Genomic DNA, 20,408 nt, shown 5'->3' with positions numbered 1-20,408 from the left:
CCTCTTTTCCATGTCTTTTTCTTTCACTTCCGGTGAAAGCCAGTACATTCCAAATGCAGCACTGCCTCCACCAGGTGTGGCATGTCATTACGCACTTCAGCTATATTTTGTCATCTGGTTATTTGAAATTGAGCCAAACCCAATCCCTGCAGAAATCCAAGTGGAGGTGTCCCTAAACTCAATGATCAGGCAAATCATTTTTCGACGGATGCGTAACTTTACTTGCAGACTGGTGCCATCAGACGCTGTGCAGTCATCCAACACCTTGCAAACTAATTACATAGCCACAAGTATATAGGCATTATTAGCATTACAGCACATACTTCTTTCTTCTTGAAATAAAGACAACCAACGACAAACCTGTTTTTGATTTATTCCTCCACTGCAGAATTTCCACAACAACAGACACTTTGTATAGAACACAGCCGTCAATGCACTGCAACACTAGTGACAATGTTCACAAGTTCCAAAACGACTGAAAGAGTTCTTTAGGAAGTCTACCACAAGCCTCAATACTAGTTACTCATCTACATTGTCAGCATTTGACCAATTATCAGCCGGGCGGATTAATGGCGCCCATATTCGGCCTTTAAATAAAAGCACAAAAAAAAAAAAAACATCAAACGGCCAAAAAGAGATCAATTGAAAACTGCGTTTGCTTCAGGAAACTTTTCCATCCGTCCATTTTTGTACCGCTTATCCTCACTAGGATTTATGAAAAATTTCAGTTAACTTTTAAGAAATGCTGATGAGCCTGGGAACTCCTAGCACCTTTTGTTTTTGTTTGAACTTAAGATACGTGAAAGATTAACATTTCAGTTATAATGACATTTAAGCAAAGTGTTGGAGTTTGTATTATTCAAAATGTTGACACTAATATTTTCCCATTCACCGCAAATGGATCTTTGACTACCAATAATCGGTATCGGCCCTGAAAAAAACTTATTGGTCCATCTCTCCTATGTTGTCACATCAACTAGTCAAACGTGCACATGAAGACTTGCTGTTTATTTCCATTCCTGGAGCTTTATTTCTTACCAGCACACTTGTGTGTCTTCAGATTGTCCTTACGAGAGAATTTTCTATCACACACACTACAAGTGAACATTTTCTCACCAGTGTGTGTTGTCATGTGTCTTTCTAAATGGGAACGACACGTTAATCTCATTCCGCACGCTAAGCAAGAATACGGCCTGTCATCCGTGTGTGTTCTTTGGTGGCGAACGAATGACGAATGAACACTAAAACTTTTGTTACACAACGGACATGTAAAAGGTTTTACACCAGCGTGTGCTCTCGTGTGTGCCATGAAATATTTCTTTCCAGCAAAGCTTTTACCACATACGGAACAGGGAAAAGGTTTCTCCCCAGTGTGTGTTCTTTGGTGTCGAACAAATGATGAACGGCCACTGAAACGTTTGCCACACACCGAACAAGAATAAGGTTTTTCCCCAGTGTGTGTTCTTGCGTGTACCATTAAATATGTCTTCAACGCAAACCTTTTACCACAGACGGAACATGTAAAAGGCTTGTCGCCGGTGTGTGTTCTTTTGTGTCGAGAAAATGTCGAATAAGCACTAAAACGTTTGTTACAGACGGGACATGAAAAAGGTTTTTCCCCAGTGTGTGTTCTTGTGTGTACTACAAAATGTGCCTTTTCACCAAATCTTTTGCCGCAAACTGAGCAGGGAAAAGGTTTCTCACCGGTGTGCGTTCTTTTGTGTCGGACAAATGACGACCGACCGCTGAACCTCTTGTTGCAGACTGAACAAGAAAATCGTTTTTCTCCAGTGTGTGTCCTTTTGTGTATCGTCAAAACTGACTTATGAGAGAAAGTTTTACCACACACGGAGCAGGAAAATGCTTTCTTTCCCGTGTGTTTTCTCAGTTGTGTTCCCAAATAAGCATTTTGACAAAATATCATAGCAGTCACTGAGCCGTTTGGCTTCAGTGTGGTTTGTTCAGTGTGATTTTTGGTGTGTCTGATCAAATTTCCCTTTTGAGAGAATTGTTTACCGCAAAGTGGGCAGGAAAAAGGTTTCTCACCAGTGTGTGTTTTTTTGTGTCGGACAAATGACGAACGGCTACTAAAACTTTTGTTGCACACTGAACAAGAAAATGGTTTCTCACCAGTGTGTGATCTCGTGTGTGTTGTCAAAACGGACTTCCGAGAGAATTTTTTACCGCACACCGAGCAGGAAAATGAATTCTCACCGATGTGTGTTCTCATGTGCTTCTTCAAATGTGAATTTTGACGAAATCTCGTCCCACAAACTGAGCATTGTTTTTTCAGTGTGGTGGGTCTAGTGTGTGTTCTTGTGTGTCTTAACAAATTCCCCTTTTGAGAGAATTCCTTACCACAAACGGAGCACGAAAAGGGTTTCTCCGCTGTGTGTGTTCTCATGTGCATTTTCAAAGCAGAGTTGTTGCCAAAGGTTTTTTCACACTGAGAACATTTCCAGCGTTTGTTGTCAGTGCGATATCTCACATCACCTTTAGCGTGTTCGTCATCATCAGTTCCAGTTGTGTTTTCACTATGCGATAGTGGAGCTAAGAGACTGTCTGCTCCACAGTGGTCGCCATCACCTTCTTCGTCTTCACTCTTCACAATGACACGAAGAAACGGCAGCGCGGTGATGTCCTCCTCCTCCTCTTCCTCTTTGATGTGGGGCCGCTCCGGCTCCTCCTGCTCCAACCTGGAGTTCCACTCCAGCTCTGAATGAAGATCTTTTTTACTGACAACTATAAGACACGGGAAGACAAACATACAGTACATCTTTTGCGTGTGTTGCTCTACCTTAGACCAAAAAGTATTTTCAAACCAAATCTCATTAAAGTCTTGCGCCAATATTAAAATATTACCCCGGAAACAAACATCAAAAAAAAATATCACGTCTGTATCAGATGTTTTTTATTTTCTAGTGACATTGAGTGTTCGCTACTTTTAAAGATGCATTGTGGGATTCAATAAATAACCTAGTCTTACTACATATCAGAATAGCACTACAAAATGCGCACTGGCTCAGTGTCATGTACAAAGTCTTAAGCTGAAACAAGCCGTCGTACATCAGAACTAAACTGGTCTCAAAATAAGGCGTTCAAATGCCTGTCCACTACTCAGTTCCCTAGGCAACTCTTTTCTTTTGACGGTGCATCAATGAATGAAAAACGAAACTTTGGTGTAAAACTACACCTGTCTAATACTTGTACAGAAAGTTACCAAGCATTTGAGAGGATGAGATGATCAAACCTTCTCCATCTTCAGTCTTCTCGAAAACAGCGTCTAGTAGTTGACGCTCGTTCTCCTCTTTAGTTCGACAATGTTCTTCCTCGTACTCTTCTTTGACACGCGTTGCACACATTTTCAAACGATAATCACCACACTTTACGCCCACACTTGATCTTTGCTTAGCGTGGCGTTGCTAAACGTCGGCCTGTCTTTGTTCGCAGCTAGGAAGCTAAACTAGCTCGTTAACTCTCAAACCGCACGAAAGCGAGTCCGTGCGGGCACCGAGGAAAAATACATTTTTAAAAAACTTGGTTGCATGAAATAAATGGGCACAGAATTAAGAATAAGCAGCAAGGAAATGCATATCAAGGCTTTAACGATGACACCGTCTTGCTAGCGTTTCTTTTCTCATCTTCTTCGTTGTTGTTTTTTTCTTCTTCTTGCTATAATAGGAAGGCGTTTACCAACCAGTTTGTAGTTACCGCCGCCTGAGTGTGAATCAGTAGGCGTGCATGAAATAAAATGGAAAACGAAAATGAGAAAACGGAAATCATTTCTATGCCGCGATATCCTTTGTATTAAACGTGTTTATTTTCAATATGTAATGAAGTGTTTCTTTATTGTGATTGTTGCAGGAAATCCCATGAACATTCTCGATATTGAAAGTAAGTTGATTTTCTGTCACAACCCGAATTGTTCCATGATGAAATTGTATGAATTTATTCCCAGCAGTCTATACTCCTCATTTGGTACCGTTTCTCTTGGGTGCATTACACGTGTTCCATACGTGTTTGTGGATGGTAGGTATTTTTTGGGCCAACCAGAATTCAGCCTCTACGAGTTGCCATGTCAATCTAACCTTTGCACAGGGCCATTAGGTTTAGAATGAGTAGTGCTGGCCGATGTAACAAACTATATTTGCAAAGGGACTGTTTCTTGAACTGATTTGAGTTCAAATCCTCTTCAGAGGGCTAGCTAGCTGTTTTTTTTTATGTCTTGTATACAAATAATTGAGTTTTTTTGTGTGCCTGTCCACCCATCAACTGTGTTATCTGCCAAGTTCTGAAAATCAGTCTGAGTGAACGCTTCTACATTTTGTTGTATTGTGTCATCACAATTGGCCTCCCAACACAGAGTTTCTCATCCAATGACTTGATCAGCTATGCTGGAAGGAGTTCTAGAGCATAAGAACCACTTTGACGAGGCAGCTGAGCACTACCATGTCAAAGCCAAAGGTAAGCAGAGCTGCAGTGTTGCATCAGAATCTTCTTTTTTTTGCTAAGTATGTCCAAAAAACACACAAGGAATTTGTCTCCGGTGGTTGGAGTCGCTCTAGTACGACAACAGACAGTCAATTGACAGAGAACACTTTGGAGACAGAAAGACATTGAGAAAAACAGTCACTGAGCAATAAAGGGTTGCTAGTTATCTGGTAATGCCGGTACAATTATTATTATTTTTTTGACAACTGTGCAAAAAGATGCAGAGTCCTCCAGCATTTAGAGCAGTTTGAATGACTAATATAGCAAGAGTCCGGTGCATTGACATCGTACAAAGGGCGCCGAGACTGCATGAGACAGATCCGCCCCTAAAATGAACCAAATCCACTTTAGCAAGAAATATGCTGTAAAAATACATCTATAATTCTTGATCCTTGGGAAACTATGATGAACACATGCCAGACATGTTATTAAGACTCGTGGGAACAGGTTTAAATTAAAGATTTTATCACGAACGTGCATAATTATAGTGTCAATAATCAGATTTACGTTGCTTTCAAAGGCGTTTGAGCAGTCAGTTCAGTAATTGGAAGTACAAAATGAGTAGTTTTTTGGATGACAAATCTTTGATGTGACGCGTCTCTTCGTTAGCAGCTAGCAAGCTAAGATAAGCTAAGCTAGGCCGAGAAGCTTCAACGTGCACCGAGACGAGTTTATCCAGACACGAGATTCAATGATTGGGGTTTTCTTCTCGTCAAAGTAGTGATGAACGTACTATGTCGAGGGTTTAGTCCGAGGTGAGTGAAGCGCCTACATTCGTCGCGGCATATTGCACCAGTCCGTGTCACGTGATAAGGAAATTTAACAGGCTGAGCGAAATCGAGAAATCTTCGGAAAGTCCAATCTCCTTACCTTTCAGCCCCCTTTTCTTAACCATAGTTGCAATACCAAACCGGACCCCCTCTACGCCTCGGCTGCGTCGAGAAATTCTGTCCATAAAAGTTATGAACGGAATCGGTGTCAAAGGGCAGCCTTGGCGGAGTCCAACCCTCACCGGAAACGAGTCTGACTTACTGCCGGATATGCAGACCAAACTCTGACTCCGGTCAGTACAGCCCGTATCAGGGGGTTCGGTACCCCATACTCCCGAAGCACCCCCCACAGGACTCCACGAGGGACACGGTCGAACGCCTTCTTCAAGTCCAAAAAACACATGTAGACTGGTTGGGCGAACTCCCATGCACCCTCAAGGACGCTGCCGAGGGTGAATAGCTGGTCCAGTGTTACACAGCCAGGATGAAAACCACACTGCTCCTCCTGAATCTGAGATTCGACTTCCCGACGGACCCTCCTCTCCAGCACCCCTGAATAGACCTTACCAGGGAGGTTGAGGAGTGTGATCCCCCTATAGTTGGAACAAACCCTCCGGTCCCCTTTCTTAAAATGGGAGACCAGCACCCCAGACTGCCAATCCAGAGGGACTGACCCCGATGTCCACGCGATGTTGCAGAGGCGTGTCAATCAGGACAGCCCCACAACATCCAGAGCCTTTAGGAACTCCGGGTCGAATCACATCCACCCTTGCCACTGAGGAGCTTTTTAACCACCTCGGTGACCTCAACCCCAGAGATAGGAGAGCCCGCCTCAGAGAACCCAGACTCTGCTCTCTCATGGGAAGGGGTGTCAGTGGAATTGAGGAGGTCTTCGAAGTATTCTCCCCACCGACTCACAACATCCCGAGTCGAGGTCAGCAGTGCCCCATCCCCACTACACACAGTGTTCATTGTGCACTGGTTCCCCCTCCTGAGACGCCGGATGGTGGACCAGAATTTCCTCGAAGCCGCCCGGAAGTCGTTCTTCATGGCCTCACCGAACTCCTCCCATGCCCGAGTTTTTGCTTCAGCGACCACCAAAGCTGCATTCCGCTTGGCCAGCCGGTACCCATCAGCTGCCTCAGGAGTCCCACAGGCCAAAAAGGCCCGATAGGACTCCTTCTTCAGCTTGACGGTATCCCTCACCGCTGTTGTCCACCAACGGGTTCGGGGATTACCGCCATGACAGGCACCGACTGCCTTACGGCCACAGCTCTGGTCGGCCGCCTAGGCAATCGAGGCGCGGAACATGGTCCACTCGGACTCAATGTCCCCCGTATTCCCCAGGACGTGGGTGAAGTTCTGCCGGAGGTGGGAGTTGAAACTCCTTCTGACAGGGGATTCTGCCAGACGTTCCCAGCAGACCCTCACAATACGTTTGGGCCTGCCATGTCCGACTGGCATCTTCCCCCACCATCGGAGCCAACTCACCACCAGGTGGTGATCAGTTGACAGCTCCGCCCCTCTCTTCACCCGGGTGTCCAAGACATGCGGCCGCAAGTCCAATGACACGACCACAAAGTTGATCATCAAGCGGCGATCTAGGGTGTCCTGGTGCCAAGTGAACACGTGGACACCCTTATGCTTGAACATGGTGTTCGTTATGGACAATCCGTGGTGAGCACACTAGTCCAATAACAGAACACCACTCTGGCTCCTTCCCTGCCAGAGAGGTGACATTCCACGTCCCTAGAGCCAGCTTCTGTAGCCGGGGATCGGATCGTCAATGTCCGTGCCTTTGGCCACCGCCCAGCTCACACTGCACCCGACCGACCCCTATGGCCCCTCCCACAGGTGGTGAGCCCGTTTTGCAGATGATGATGTGGTTCTGTTGGCTTCATCAAGCCGTGATCTCCAACTCTCACTGGAGTGGTTCGCAGCCGAGTGTGAAGCGGCTGGGATGAAAATCAGCACCTCCAAATCTGAGATCATGGTCGGGGATGAGATCCTGCCCCAAGTGGAGGAATTCAAGTATCTGCAGTCTTGTTCACGAGTGAGGGAAGAATGGAACGGGAGATCGACAGGAGTATCGGTGCAGCGTCTGCAGTGATGCAGACTTTGTACCGATCCGTTGTGGTAAAGAAGGAGCTAAGCCGAAAGGTGAAGCTCTCAATTTACCGGTCGATCTTCGTTCCTACCCTTACCTATGGTCACGAGCTGTTGGTCGTGACTGAAAGAACAAGATCCCGGATACAAACGGCTGAAAGGAGTTTCATCCTCTCTAAGGCTATCCCTTAAAGATGTGGTGGCTCGGGCATCTGTTTAGGATGCCTCCCGGACGCCTCCCTGGTGAGGTATTCCAGGCACAACCCACCGGGAGGAGACCCCGGGGACGACCCAGGACACGCTGGAGAGAAAACGTCTCTCGACTTGCCTGGGAACGCCTCAGGATCCCCTCGGAAGAGCTGGATGAAGTGGCTGGGGAGAGGGAAGTCTGAGCTTCCCTGCTGAGGCTAAAGCCCCCGCGACCTGACCTCAGATAAGCGGAAGACAATGGATGGATCGATGGATAGTTGCAATACGTCATCGGGTCAAGGAGAAATTAAAAGGTGGTTCCTTTCGAAAATAGCACTGTTTCAAATTAGTATTATTATTATTGTTGCGGCACGGTGCCCGACTGGTTAGAGCGTCAGCCTCACAGTTCTGAGGACCCGGGTTCAATCCCCGGCTCCGCCTGTGTGGAGTTTGCATGTTCTCCCCGTGCCTGCAAGTGGGTTTTCTCCGGGCACTCCGGTTTGCTCCCACATCCCAAAAACATGCATTAATTGGATACTCTAAATTGCCCGTAGGCATGACTGTGAGTGCGAATGGTTGTTTGTTTCTATGTGCCCTGCGATTGGCTGGCAACCAGTTCAGGGTGTACCCCGCCTCCTGCCCGATGACAGCTGGGATAGGCTCCAGCACGCCCGCGACCCTAGTGAGGAGAAGCGGCTCAGAAAATGGATGGATATTATTATTGTTTTTTTATTGCAATGGATGACTGCTCACACTACAAGAGGACAGATTTCAACATTAAACAAAAGGTCGTGTATAACAAAATAGAGCCATCATTCAAGAAACTATTAACAAATACAGAAAGGATAAGAAGATAAAGGATAAATATTTATTTTCTCTAAACATAAAGACTTTTCTTTTTTTCTGTCCTTATTCTATATTGCGGGAAGTTTTATCCCTCGGCTTGCACTTTGTGTTTACCACTGGGTTTTTTTTCTGGATGGATAGTAATAATAGTCTTACTCTTCTTATTTTGAAGCAATTTCTTAGGACATTACTACTCTCTTGTAAGACTCTGTTCTCGATGCAGGTTTGTTTATACAGTACTGTTCTGTACTAGTTTGTTTTTTAAATATGTTTTCTGTCATTATTGTTAAAGAACATACATTGTTTAAAAAAGGTATTTGAAAACATATGTATATCATGTTTTTCAACATAACAACACATTCATACATGTTCACAGTGCCTTTTGATTCTGATTCTGGTGTTGTGTTAAATCTCCTTTTTTAAAAATAGCTTTTACTATTTACAAACTGAGCATGTAAAAGGTTTTTCTCCAGTGTGTGTTCGTTTGTATAGTGATAATCTACATGTCTCGAGAATCTTTTCTCACAAATTGAGCAAGCAAAAGGTTTTTCTCCTGTATGTGTTTTTCAGTGTGATATTAAATCTCCCCTTCTGGAGCATGTTTCTATACAATATGAGCAGGCAAAAGGTTTCTCCCCAGTGTGTATTCTTGTGTGTTGTAAAATACTTATTTTCAGAGAAGCGTCTACCACAAACAGGCAAAAGGTTTCTCACCAGTGTGTGTTTTTGTGTGTGTTATAAAATATCTTTTATCACAGAAGCTTTTATCACAACGTGAACATGCAAAAGGTTTCTCCCTAGTGTGTAATCTTGTGTGCATTTTTAAACTTGTCTTTATAGAAAATCTTTTGCCACAAACTGAGCATAAAAAGGCATTTTTCCAGTGTGTATTCTTGTGTGTCTATTCAACCCTGACTTGTAAAAAGTTTTTCCACATTGAGAACATTTCACACGATGGTTGCCAGTGTGACATATCATATCACCTTTAGAGTGTTCATTCCCATCATCATCATCTTCAACAGAGGAATGTGACCTGTCGTCACTATCTGATCGTGGAGCTAAGAGGCCGTCTAATTGGGATTATCCACAGTGGTCTGCATCCCTTTCTTCACTCTTCACAATGACATCAGTCAATGAGAACTTGGTGATATCGTCCTCCTGCTCCTCCTCTTTAATGTGTGGGTGTTTGGCTCTTCTTCCACTTTATTGTGTGCAGGCTCTGGCTCCTTTTCCAGAAGAAGATCTTCAGCAATGCCTGTTGGACAAACACGGTTTGGGAAAAGCTTTGATCAGCAAAGTCTCATGTTGTGAACTTGTGACTTTGATGTTGTGTAATATGGTTTTTAAAATGTTTTTGGCAACGTGTAAAATATTATTTATTGGTCCGCTGAGGGGAAATGGGCTTTGCATGTGCAGTCATCGCCCACATTGCTGAAATAGCGCGGCCTTTTCCAATTTTGAAAAATTACGCAATTCTACACGCCACGTTTATAGACAGCAATTGAGAGTAAGTAAAGTTTAATTTATATAACACTATTTAAAACAGTTACAAAGCCATTCACAAACACATATGCATGCAAATTTAAACAGATACACAGGTTAGAATACACAAACATGTCGCTAAAGCAGACAAGGAGGCAAACATGACTCCAATAGTAATCAACTCAAATAAAATAATAAAACCAATAAAAATGGTATGAAATTGAAAAGCTGAAATCTATTGAAAAGCTTGACGATATGGATGAGTTTGTAGGCGTTGTTTGAAGTAGTCCAAGGATTCGGCAGCTCTAACAGATTGTAGAAGATGATGCCCCAGAGTTGGGAGCGGCTAAAAAATGCAAATGCGCGTCACCTTTTGAGTTTCGGTTTGTGTGGGGGAATGGACAAGCGGAGGTGGTCGTGTAGTGGAATGAGGGAGGAGGAGTTCAAAGTTGGAGCTAGGGGCCAGGTCATGTCGTGCCTTATATGTCATCAAACGGATCTTGTAGGTGATTCAGAATTTTACTACACGCCGATGGATGCAAGGACAGGGCTAATGTGTGACATATGGCTGTTTCTTGTTAGAAGGCTTTAAGACATACACCTCTTCTTACATCTACGGATATGAACAATAAGTCAAGTTAAGTCAGCTGATTGTGTCAGAGTTGAAGGCAAGGAAAACAGTTTTTGAAGCATTTCTATTAGAGGGTCGATGACAAACAGTCACAATCACAATAGTTGGCAGTAGTTTTCACTTTTGAGTTGAGAGAAGTCAAAGATGTTTTATTTCACTTACATGTTCATATTTATGTATTGTACATGAATTGTTGAATTGACGATTCAAGAGTCTACAGTAAGTATATGAACAGCGCCCATTTCACGGTTAGTCAACTCATTAGCAAATTCCTGGTTTCAATTCCAATTGTTATGTTTTTTTTATAATGTAGTTTCAATACGTTGTGCATCTTTAGTGAAAGATGAATGTTTAATATTTTTACGATTTTTTTTTTTTGCCCAATTGACGTATCAAATTTTTTTCATGTCAATGTGAACAGTACAATTCCTTTTTTTTTTAAATCCGACCCAGGCTTCTTTCGTATGTGGATATAAGCACAAAATTCTCGAAATTGCCACAAATGCGTCAGGACGAGATCATATTTAATTCCGTAAACACATGGGGCCTCATGTTTGTGCACGTGACGTTCTGTTTTGTGCGCATGCGTGTCACTTCGCGGACACAACAAAAGTCGCATTTGTGTTCGTAACGTGAATGACAACATAAAAGGACGCCCACATTCACACACCGATGATGCGGGACACTAAGTGGAATTTCTTACATTTGACTTTATTTAAGACAATATTAAAATGTTATTTGTCTGTATTGGTTTTTGTGTTTCACTGCTAATATGCTAAAAAGAAGAAGTAAAGAAAACTGTGTGTAGCTACTTTTCCCTTTATATTGTAGCTTAGCTAGCTACATTTGTCACGTTTCTTTGATGGATAGCTTTAGTGTAGTCAAGTTACATTTAATATTCAAAAGCTTGTAGCTTGGGGAGAATGAAGTGTGAACAAACCTGCAAGACAACTCGAGGCTGTTTGAAAACGGCGTCCAGTTGTCGCTCCTTCTCCTCTTTTATTCCCAAAAATTTCCCCACGTTCACTGCTGTCAGTCTTGCACACATTACAAAAATACAAACAAATATATATTATATATATATATATAATTATATAAAATATAAAAATATATATACATACAAAAAAAAGAAAGAAATTACTCCGTGAAACCTGGGTCGAGACTTATCACTGCATTTGTTGTTGTTTTTTCTTCTTCCTCGGTATAATGGCGGTTTACATCCAAGTGGTTACATCCAATACCGCCCCCTTTCGGGAGCCAGTCAGCTCCCACTATGCTCCTCCCATCCTTCGTATTCTTCTAAATCAGTGGTATCAGCACGCCCGCGACCCTGGTGAGGAGAAGCGGCTCAGAAAATGGATGGATGGATGGAACTTCTCCATGTTTGGAAAATAGTCACTTGCAAGGAACAGATGATACTGTCTTTGTTCTGTGTAGACTTCCAAAGCTCAGGATTCTCAGGTCAATCATTTGCCCAGGGGCCCCCGAGGGTCATAAAATCCGTCACCCCCTCCACTCTCGGAATGTACATCCTGTCGTAAATTGACCCCCCTTTGGGCTCTTTGTCTGAACTCAGCTAAAGTTTAACAACACTTGAAAGAGTGCAAAGATGTACACGTTAATAAAGATGTAGGTATTCATTGTATAACAGGGCTTGCTTCCAGTGTGGCACAAGCTCGCGGCTGAGCTAAACTGAACTGAGAAATGAACAAATGTTCATCAAGTGATTGCATTTCGTATGTGCACGCGAACGACAAAACACTACGACACTCGGAGATTGGGATGAACATTCAAACGTGCAGTAAGTTGAACACAAGGGAGTTAGTATGTTTTATCGAGTGCCTCCAGTGAAAGAGGTTTGTCTGCACTTACAAGCGATCAAAAGAAACAAGCATGACCTATGACAAAAATGTCGAGTCTAGGAGGGCAAAATCTCTTGATACGGAAAAATAAATTGTCTCACAATTTGCCACTCAGCATGGAAAGATGACTTACTGTAAATCATGCAAATTTTAAAGCTCAGGAAATATTAACGGGAAACAATAATATAAAGATGTGCGTCACTTTCACATAGCCCCGTTCCCTTTTTATTGCAAAGGTACCATAAAAATTAAAATTACCTGTATTCTTTTTCTGTAAATAAAACTCTCCCTTTAGTAAACAACAGGGCTAATAAATCCTTTTGTGAATCAATTTGAGTGTCATGACAAGCTTTTGAAGGAACCGATTAATTTACATTGCATTATGTGCAAGTGTCTTCCGACATTGATTTTGTTAGATTTATTTAATTCAGGGCTATATTAAGTTAGAAAATATGAATACATCTAAAGAACATGGTTGAAGATATTGCTATAGGCATATATTAATAATGCACTAATGTAATCTACAACCCCAATTCCAATGAAGTTGGGATGTTATGTTAAACATAAATAAAAACAGAACCGCATGGGCTCAGGAACACTTCAGAAAACCAGTGTCAGTAAATACAGTTCGGCGCTACATCCGTAAGTGCAACTTGAAACTCTACTATCCAAACCAAAAGCCATTTATCAACAACACCCAGAAACACCGTCAGCTTCTCTGGGCCCGAGCTCATCTAAGATGGACCGATGCAAAGAGGAAAAGTGTTCTGTGGTCCGACGAGTCCACATTTCAAATTGTTTTTGGAACTTGTGAACGTTGTGTCCTCCGGGGCCAGAGGAAAAGAACCATCTGGACTGTTATAGACGCAAAGTTCAAAAGCCAGCATCTGTGATGGTCTGGGGCTGTGTTAGTGCCAATGGCATGGGTAACTTACACATCTGTGAAGGCAACATTAATGCTGAAAGGTACACACAGGCTTTGGAGAAACATATGCTGCCATCCAAGAAACGTCTTTTATGGACGCCCCTGCTTATTTCAGCAAGACAATGCCAAACCACATTCTGCACGTGTTACAACAGCGTGGCTTCGTAGTAAAAGAGTGCGGGTACTAGACTGGCCTGCCTGGAGTCCAGACCTGTCTCACATTGAAAATGTGTGGCGTATTATGCAGCCATAAAATTCTAAGTTCATGGTTATTTGCTAAAAACAAAAAAGTTGATCAGTTTGAACATTAAATATATTGTCTTTGTAGTGTATTCAATTAAATGTAGGTTGAACATGATTTGCAAATCATTGTATTCTGTTTTTATTTATGTTTAACACAACGTTCCAACTTCATTGGAATAGAGCCATACAAAATTTGGGGGCGCAACTAATTATATACAACTACACTACATTATACAGGGTGTACCCCGCCTCCTGCCCGATGATAGCTGGGATAGGCTCCAGCACGCCCGCGGCCCTAGTGAGGAGAAGCGGCTCAGAAAATGAATGGATGGATGAATAATAACTGCAAAAACTCACTCACTCATCATAACAACATCACGTCCTCCTCCTAAAGCCAACGCTTGTGAATGGCTATCTTTATTCATGTGTCATTCAGCTGTAGTCACAAACACAACATATTTTTCAAGAGCTTGTGGTGCAAATTAATTAGTTTGACTGAGATTTTGAAAAGTTAATGCTGTTAGCTAAGGTCCATCTGTGCATCCACCAAAGCTCCATTTCACGGCCGCTTACCTTTTGGCTTTGACATGACCGTATCAAACCGTGTCGTTCGTCCTACTATGGCTTCTGACTCTTCGTCGAGTCCAGGTGCCAAGTCATTTGCAGATAAAGTTGTTGATTGATAATTTCACACTTGACGGGTGGACAGGATATTCAGAGACACAATTTAAGCATTTGGATACAAGCCATTAAAAAAACTAAAGTATGCAATTGCAAACCACATGTCGTAAGACCGCAGCTGAGATTCAAACCCAGAATCTCAGAACTGTGAGGCAGACGTACTAGCCAGTCAGCTCTCACAAAACATTCAAATTATTTAAAGTCCTACAGTTTACTTTCTTTCCAGCACACTTCCAATTTTTTTTCCTTAACCCCTAATGACAATCATGGTGACTGGATAAAAGGCAGAGTACACCCTGCATTGGTCTCCAGTCAATAGCAGAGCACGTATAGAGACAGACAATCATTCAAAGTGTCATTGAGTGGGAAGTGAACCCACATTGCCTGCACCAAAATCAGGCCAATGAATTCAGCGACACCAGCACACTTGTGCCTGTTAAGATGGGCCATATAGTGTGCATGAATCTAGAACAATATCTCAACAGTGTGTTGTCATGTGGTTTTTTAAATGATCTTGTCGAGCAAATCCTTGACCACAAGTTGGGCAGACAAGTGGTTTCGCTCTAGTGTGTGTTTTCATGTGCCTCACACGTGCCGAAGGATGACCAAAACGTTTTTGGCACACCGAGCAGGAAAATGGTCTCTCACCGGTGTGTGTTCTGAGGTGATGTGTTAAACTAATCTTTTGAGTGAATCTAGCATCACACACTGAGCAGGCAAAAGGCTTCTCTCCAGTGTGTATCCTCATGTGTGTCTTCATAGTTTGCTTTGTAGAAAATATTTTACTGCACATTGAGCACTTAAATGGTTTCTCACCACCATTGTTTGTTTTCTTTCCATTAATCGATGCTGAATGATCACGAAAAGAGGAATGTGGTTTCTTTCCAGTGTTTGCTTTTGCATGCGTTATCAAATGTCCCTTTGTAGAGACTATTTTGGAATGAGAGAAACGGACAGGCTGGTCTCCCGTGTGGAGCATCATGTGTCTTCTTAGATTTTTCTTGGCACCAAAAGTTTCCCCACACTGAGAACATTTCCAGTGTGTGTTGTCGGTGTGGCAGGTCACATCACCTTGAGAGTGTTCATCAACAGTGTCAAGCGAGACCGGAGCTAAGAGGCCGTCCGCTCGTGAGCCTCCACATCGGTCTCCATCGTCTTCTGTTTTCATGCATTGCGTTGAGCTGCTACCCGGGGGCTCGGCCCATCTGTTCTCCTCACTTTGCCTGGGATGAAGCTGGGACCTCAGACCCTTGTCGTCATTATCGTTTGTCTTCAAAGCGACACTGGTCAGCGAACAGTTGGTGATAACGGTAGCGTTCTCTTCCTCTTTGACGTGGGGTGTCTCTGGCTCCTCTTGCCCCAACCCGAAGTTCCACTTCTGCTGCTCACCCATCCACCCATTTTCTATACCACTTATCCTCATAAGGGTGGCAGGTGAGTCACAGCCTGTCCCAGCAGACTTTGGGCTAAAGGCGGGATACACCCTGGACTGGTCGTCCTGCTGCTCTGGGGCAAGATGTTCTTCATTTTTGTCTGCAAAGAGAACACACATGGGTTGGGTGGATCACAATCATGCTCAGCATTGTACACCTTTCCCCTGTTTACATTCACTACACTAACTCCCAGCAAACCCTTCCCTACTGACCATCCAGTGACTCCCCGCAGGGTATCGGGACCGACCCCTGCTGCAAATTGTGAAAAAACCTTCAGTCATTGGGAGTCCCCCTAAAAACATTTAGATGTGACTATAGTAATACTTTTAACCATAAATATACCGAAAACTATGATCCCAAAGCACTTTAATATTTAAAACTCATCTTACAACATTAGCCTCCCCAACATACAATGATCGGTGTCTGTTCAGAATCACTCTCTATCCACTATATAATGCCCTAAACAGTGAATCCCCGCACTTTTCCAGAATTTCTCGCTGCTTGTAATCCTCAACAGTGGTCTCCACAACCTTCTGTTGTCATGTGTTGACTTGAGCTGCTGCTAGGAGGTTCCGCTCATCTTTTTTCGACTCCTCTATATGCTCACTATAGAGAGAAAAAACTTTACGCAGTTTAATGTCGCAAAAACTGCAATCAACCACCACCAATAATTTTGTGAACATCTCTCTCTACTTATATCAGAACGGTCGGCCCACTTTTGGATTTTATGGATGTCTAGCGTTTTCCTCTTATATAGAAAGAGCTCGATGTCAGTAATAATAATAATTCATTACACTTATATAATGCTTTTTGAGGCTCTCAAAGATGCTTTCACAATTCCATGCATTATTCCTTATCTCCTCAGCCTGGTGGTGGTAAGCTATTTGTGTCAGCACATAGTCAGATGGAAACGTGGCTGCCATTTTGGACCTACGACCCCACCAAACACCCGACAACATTTATTCGTAGGCAATGTGGGTTAAGTGTCTTGGCCAAGGACACGATATCCACATGCACGCGGGTGGATGAAATCCATGGATAAGTCATTAAATTGCACTGGGAAAAAGAAAAAAAAAAAATATATATATATATATATATATATATATATATTTTTTTTTTTTTTTTTTTTTTTTTTATTTGGGGCTGAAAACATTCTTGAATAAGCCGAGAGAAACTGATAAGGATTTTTTAGGTTGGTTCCACCCCAAAAAATTAAAATGAAAAAAGTGAAAAAAACATATTTTTTTAAAATCTGTGAAGTAATTCTGACAATGACCTTGCTCTCGATTTGGCCCGGAAGATTAGATGGCTCGAGCGCACGCAGCCATTGAAAATCTGAAAATGCCCTGTTTAAACATCACATTTTTAAGTAATAAGACTCAAGGTTTCAGTTCAAATTTCCAAATGATTTTCATTGATTTCTGGACAAGTAAAGTTGGGCTGTTATGTGACATATAAAGTGGCATAAAATTCTTAATCCTTGTCCAGTTCTTATAAACTAGGGCTGATTTTATTCGTGTTTCTATCCTCTATCCAATGATATATTCTATTTTGATATTGAGGTAGTTCTATAAATTTAGCAACATACCTACATATGGAGAAAAGTCCACATGCATTATGGTGAAGCTGGGTTGCAGTTCATACGGAGAGAATGGCTCAATTCGCCAGTCCCCATCTAGATCCGCCTGACTCTCAAGTTTGAGCATTCAAAAAGACAAAACAACAAAGGTTTTTTAAACTGTATTTATGATGGCAGATTTGATCAGCTCATATGAAAGACCAGAGGAAAACTGACTTTCAGAGGGAAAATAATTTTTTTAGGATCAATGTACTGTTAATTATTACGGAAGCGTATAGCATTCACTTGGATTTTTTTTTTAAAACTCCTGTTTTTCTGAGTAATTTTTTGAGGGCTTTGTTTTGTCTAATTTTCCCTCCTGTTTTTTAAAAAAAAAACATTTTCCTGTTTTTCTGACTAATTTTTCCTGAGACACATTGAACTCACGCATGAACCTGCAAGTGACTCTTTGCGGACTCCGTAGTAAGCAACATGACCGGCTTATTTAGTTTGATCAAGTTTTATCTTGATATGGGTTTAAGACACTGGGAGATACTCCTGTCTTTGAGTCACATAGTATTGTTATTAGTCATTAGGGAAAAAATGTCAGAAAAACAGAAACAAATTGTCAGAAAAACAGGGGGGGGGTTACTCAGAAAAACAGGAAAAACAATATTCAGAAAAACAGGGGAAAATTACTCAGAAAAACAGGGGGGAAAAATAGACAGAAAAACTGAGAAAAATAATTAGTCAGAAAAACAGGAAAAATATTTTAAAAAACAAAGCCCTCAAAAAAATTACTCAGAAAAACGGGAGTTTTTTTTTATCCAAGTGATTGCAATTCGCTTCCGTAAATTATAAACTAGAAATGCAATAAAGACGTGACCAAACCTGTTATGTGTAAATCAACTTGAGGCATGAAAACAGCGGCGAGTTGTCGACGCTGTCTCTCATTCTCCTCTTTAGTTCGACCAAGTTCCTCCTCGTACTCTGCTATCGTTCTTTGAAAAACTCCAACTATTTCTTCGACGGCCGCACCGAGTCGTGCATTCAGCAACGCTCTCAGCATTTCCACTTGACACATTCTCACACAACTGTGCGTATCTATCTCTGCTTAGCGACGTGTTACGTAGCTTTCTTCGACGCCGGCGAGCTGAGATATCTAAAGAAGCATAAAAATGAAGTTCCAACATCACAATGAACAACCTTTTTTTTCATAGACAGACACGACATACGCTTAACGAGTAGGAGCCACCCGGGTTACCGACGTGCCTACGTGGCGGCCATGTTGGAAAGGTCGTCGTTGCCCACAGAAGGCAATGCACGGACACTGAAATTAGGTCGTAATTTGCTAATTTCTCAACTAATTTACATGAAGGTTACAGTTTTGGCAGTGCCAAAGTGTATGCTATCAATATACTACGTTTTAAAAAAGCACTAAAATAAGTTTTACATGTGAATGTTTCCTTGTCTTAATTGAATTTTATAGCGTTTTATGCAACCATATGCAGCAGAAATGAAAGCATCCTTGTTCTTTTGGGTTTCTTGCCGTCCACACACGTGGAATGCGCTGCCGACTTTGCCCGCACTAGCTTAGCTTTGCCGTCGACACGAAGTTCACATGGGCGAGTCTATCTATAAATACATATCTTTTTTTTTGGTAGTTCCGGTAGATGAGAAAAAGACAGTAGATTCTGGTGCAGTACGACCTCCGTTGGGCGTGGAGTGTCATTACACAATTCACCTACAGTACGATACAATATAGTACTGTTAGTGTACGCCAACGTTCAAATGCCAGGTTTTTGTCATATAAAAAATGGATACTAAGGTGAATCATTTAAAACTAATACAACTTGTGACTGAAATATTTTAAGGGAAAAAACGTGAAATAACCCAGTTGCCTAAACATGCCCACTTTTAATTTATTTCTTCACTTAACTTGTATTTATCCAAGTAAGACAATTGACAACAAATTATATTTTGCAATGCCAAACAGGCTGCGACAGCAGAGTAAAATAAAGACAAATAAAATAAAATAAAAATAAAGATATATACCGTACAACAAACTGTAATGTGATGGACACAAACTGTACACAGGTCACAGAAAAAAACATAAAACAGACTGTATATACAAACAGGCGCACACATACTACTACGACTACTACTACTAATAATAATAATAAACATCATCATCAGCATCAGCATCCTCATCTACATAATATGTAATGAGCACGATCTGCAGCTGTAACCCCACCCAAAAATCTCACAACGCCCTTGTAAATTACAATTGATATGAGATACAGTTTCACTGTGTATCAGTGTACAAAAGAATATTGCTAAAAAACTAGTAATCAATAAACATATTAAATTGTAATTGCGCATACATTTTCCAAAAATAATTTTAAAAATAATATCGCATGTTGCCCTATTAAAACACACCATACTGTAGATGGACCAAACTCAATCTCAGATTGAGCAATTTTTCTTTACCACAGAACAGGAAGAGCTGCTAAAAACATCTTCCTGAGGAATTATGGACAAAAAGCAGCTCTGATGTTGGCTCAATGACAACATGTGAGCCAGTGGAAATTAGAGCCAAAAATGAATATTGTCCATGCCAAAAACAATATCCATTAAAGCAAGATGCTAAAGAAGGTATAAAACCAGTAATTGATGGCTTGCTAAAAGCAGGAGTGTTAATTGAATGTTCAGATTTACCATGTAATACACCAATATTTCCAGTCAAGAAAGCACCCCCATCTGAAGGATGGAGGTTGGTTCATGATTTGCAAGCAGTAAATGCAGCAATAATTGCTGGAGCACCAAGTGTACCAGATCCACACACGTTAAATAATTTGGAACCTGAAGCAAAAGATGTTCTGTTGTGGATTTAAGTAATGCATTCTTCTCTATACCAGTACACTCAGATAGAAGATTCTGGTTTGCATTTACATTTGAAGGAAAAAGATATACCTCAAGGTATATATATATAGCATATATATGTATATATATATATACCTCAAGGATCAAGGACCGATTACCTCAAGGATATTGTGAAAGTCCCACAATATTCTCCCAAGCAATCAACACTTGCTTGGGCACATTTGATCCTCCATGTGGAAGTCAGATTTTGACTTACGTGGACGACATTCTTGCGGCATCACAAAATGAACAGAACTGAAAAAGACACA

General features: G+C 41.8%; 2 protein-coding genes across 4 annotated transcripts; both read right to left on the bottom strand.

Annotated features, from left to right (window-relative positions):
• Positions 1-366: 366 nt before the first annotated feature.
• Positions 367-3,654, bottom strand: LOC133417440 (gastrula zinc finger protein XlCGF57.1-like). Of its 2 annotated transcripts, none has more exons than XM_061705251.1 (2): positions 3,221-3,654; positions 367-2,742 (listed from the first exon to the last, which is right to left on the bottom strand). In XM_061705251.1, exons 1-2 carry the CDS (start codon positions 3,360-3,362, stop codon positions 1,028-1,030), a joined length of 1,857 nt encoding a protein of 618 aa, XP_061561235.1. In that variant the 5' UTR covers positions 3,363-3,654; the 3' UTR covers positions 367-1,027. The 2 variants fall into 2 exon arrangements, with proteins under 2 accessions (XP_061561235.1, XP_061561236.1); XM_061705252.1 differs by having other exon boundaries at positions 3,251-3,654.
• Positions 3,655-13,720: 10,066 nt separating this feature from the next.
• Positions 13,721-18,412, bottom strand: LOC133417973 (zinc finger protein 84-like). 2 transcript variants are annotated; one of them, XM_061706262.1, is made up of 2 exons: positions 18,109-18,412; positions 13,721-15,759 (listed from the first exon to the last, which is right to left on the bottom strand). In XM_061706262.1, the coding sequence occupies exons 1-2, from the start codon at positions 18,299-18,301 to the stop codon at positions 14,705-14,707; spliced, it is 1,248 nt and encodes a 415-aa protein (XP_061562246.1). In that variant the 5' UTR covers positions 18,302-18,412; the 3' UTR covers positions 13,721-14,704. The 2 variants fall into 2 exon arrangements, with proteins under 2 accessions (XP_061562246.1, XP_061562256.1); XM_061706272.1 differs by lacking the exon at positions 18,109-18,412 and adding an exon at positions 17,248-17,320.
• Positions 18,413-20,408: the final 1,996 nt, after the last annotated feature.

This window comes from Phycodurus eques, chromosome 2 (assembly GCF_024500275.1).
Source record: "Phycodurus eques isolate BA_2022a chromosome 2, UOR_Pequ_1.1, whole genome shotgun sequence".
Lineage (NCBI taxonomy): Eukaryota > Metazoa > Chordata > Actinopteri > Syngnathiformes > Syngnathidae > Phycodurus > Phycodurus eques.
This window is presented reverse-complemented; position numbering and strand designations above follow the sequence as displayed.

What these genes read in the sequence shown, in the direction of transcription:
- LOC133417440 (XM_061705251.1), bottom strand. Translation starts at nt 3,362, where the DNA reads ATGTGTGCAACGCGTGTCAAAGAAGAGTACGAGGAAGAACATTGTCGA. An exon ending in CTCATCCTCTCAAATGCTTG is followed by an intron (nt 2,743 to 3,220) that starts GTAACTTTCTGT and finishes CGTGTCTTATAG; the next exon opens with TTGTCAGTAAAAAAGATCTT.
- LOC133417973 (XM_061706262.1), bottom strand. Translation starts at nt 18,301, where the DNA reads ATGTGTCAAGTGGAAATGCTGAGAGCGTTGCTGAATGCACGACTCGGT. An exon ending in AGTTGATTTACACATAACAG is followed by an intron (nt 15,760 to 18,108) that starts GTTTGGTCACGT and finishes TTCTCTTTGCAG; the next exon opens with ACAAAAATGAAGAACATCTT.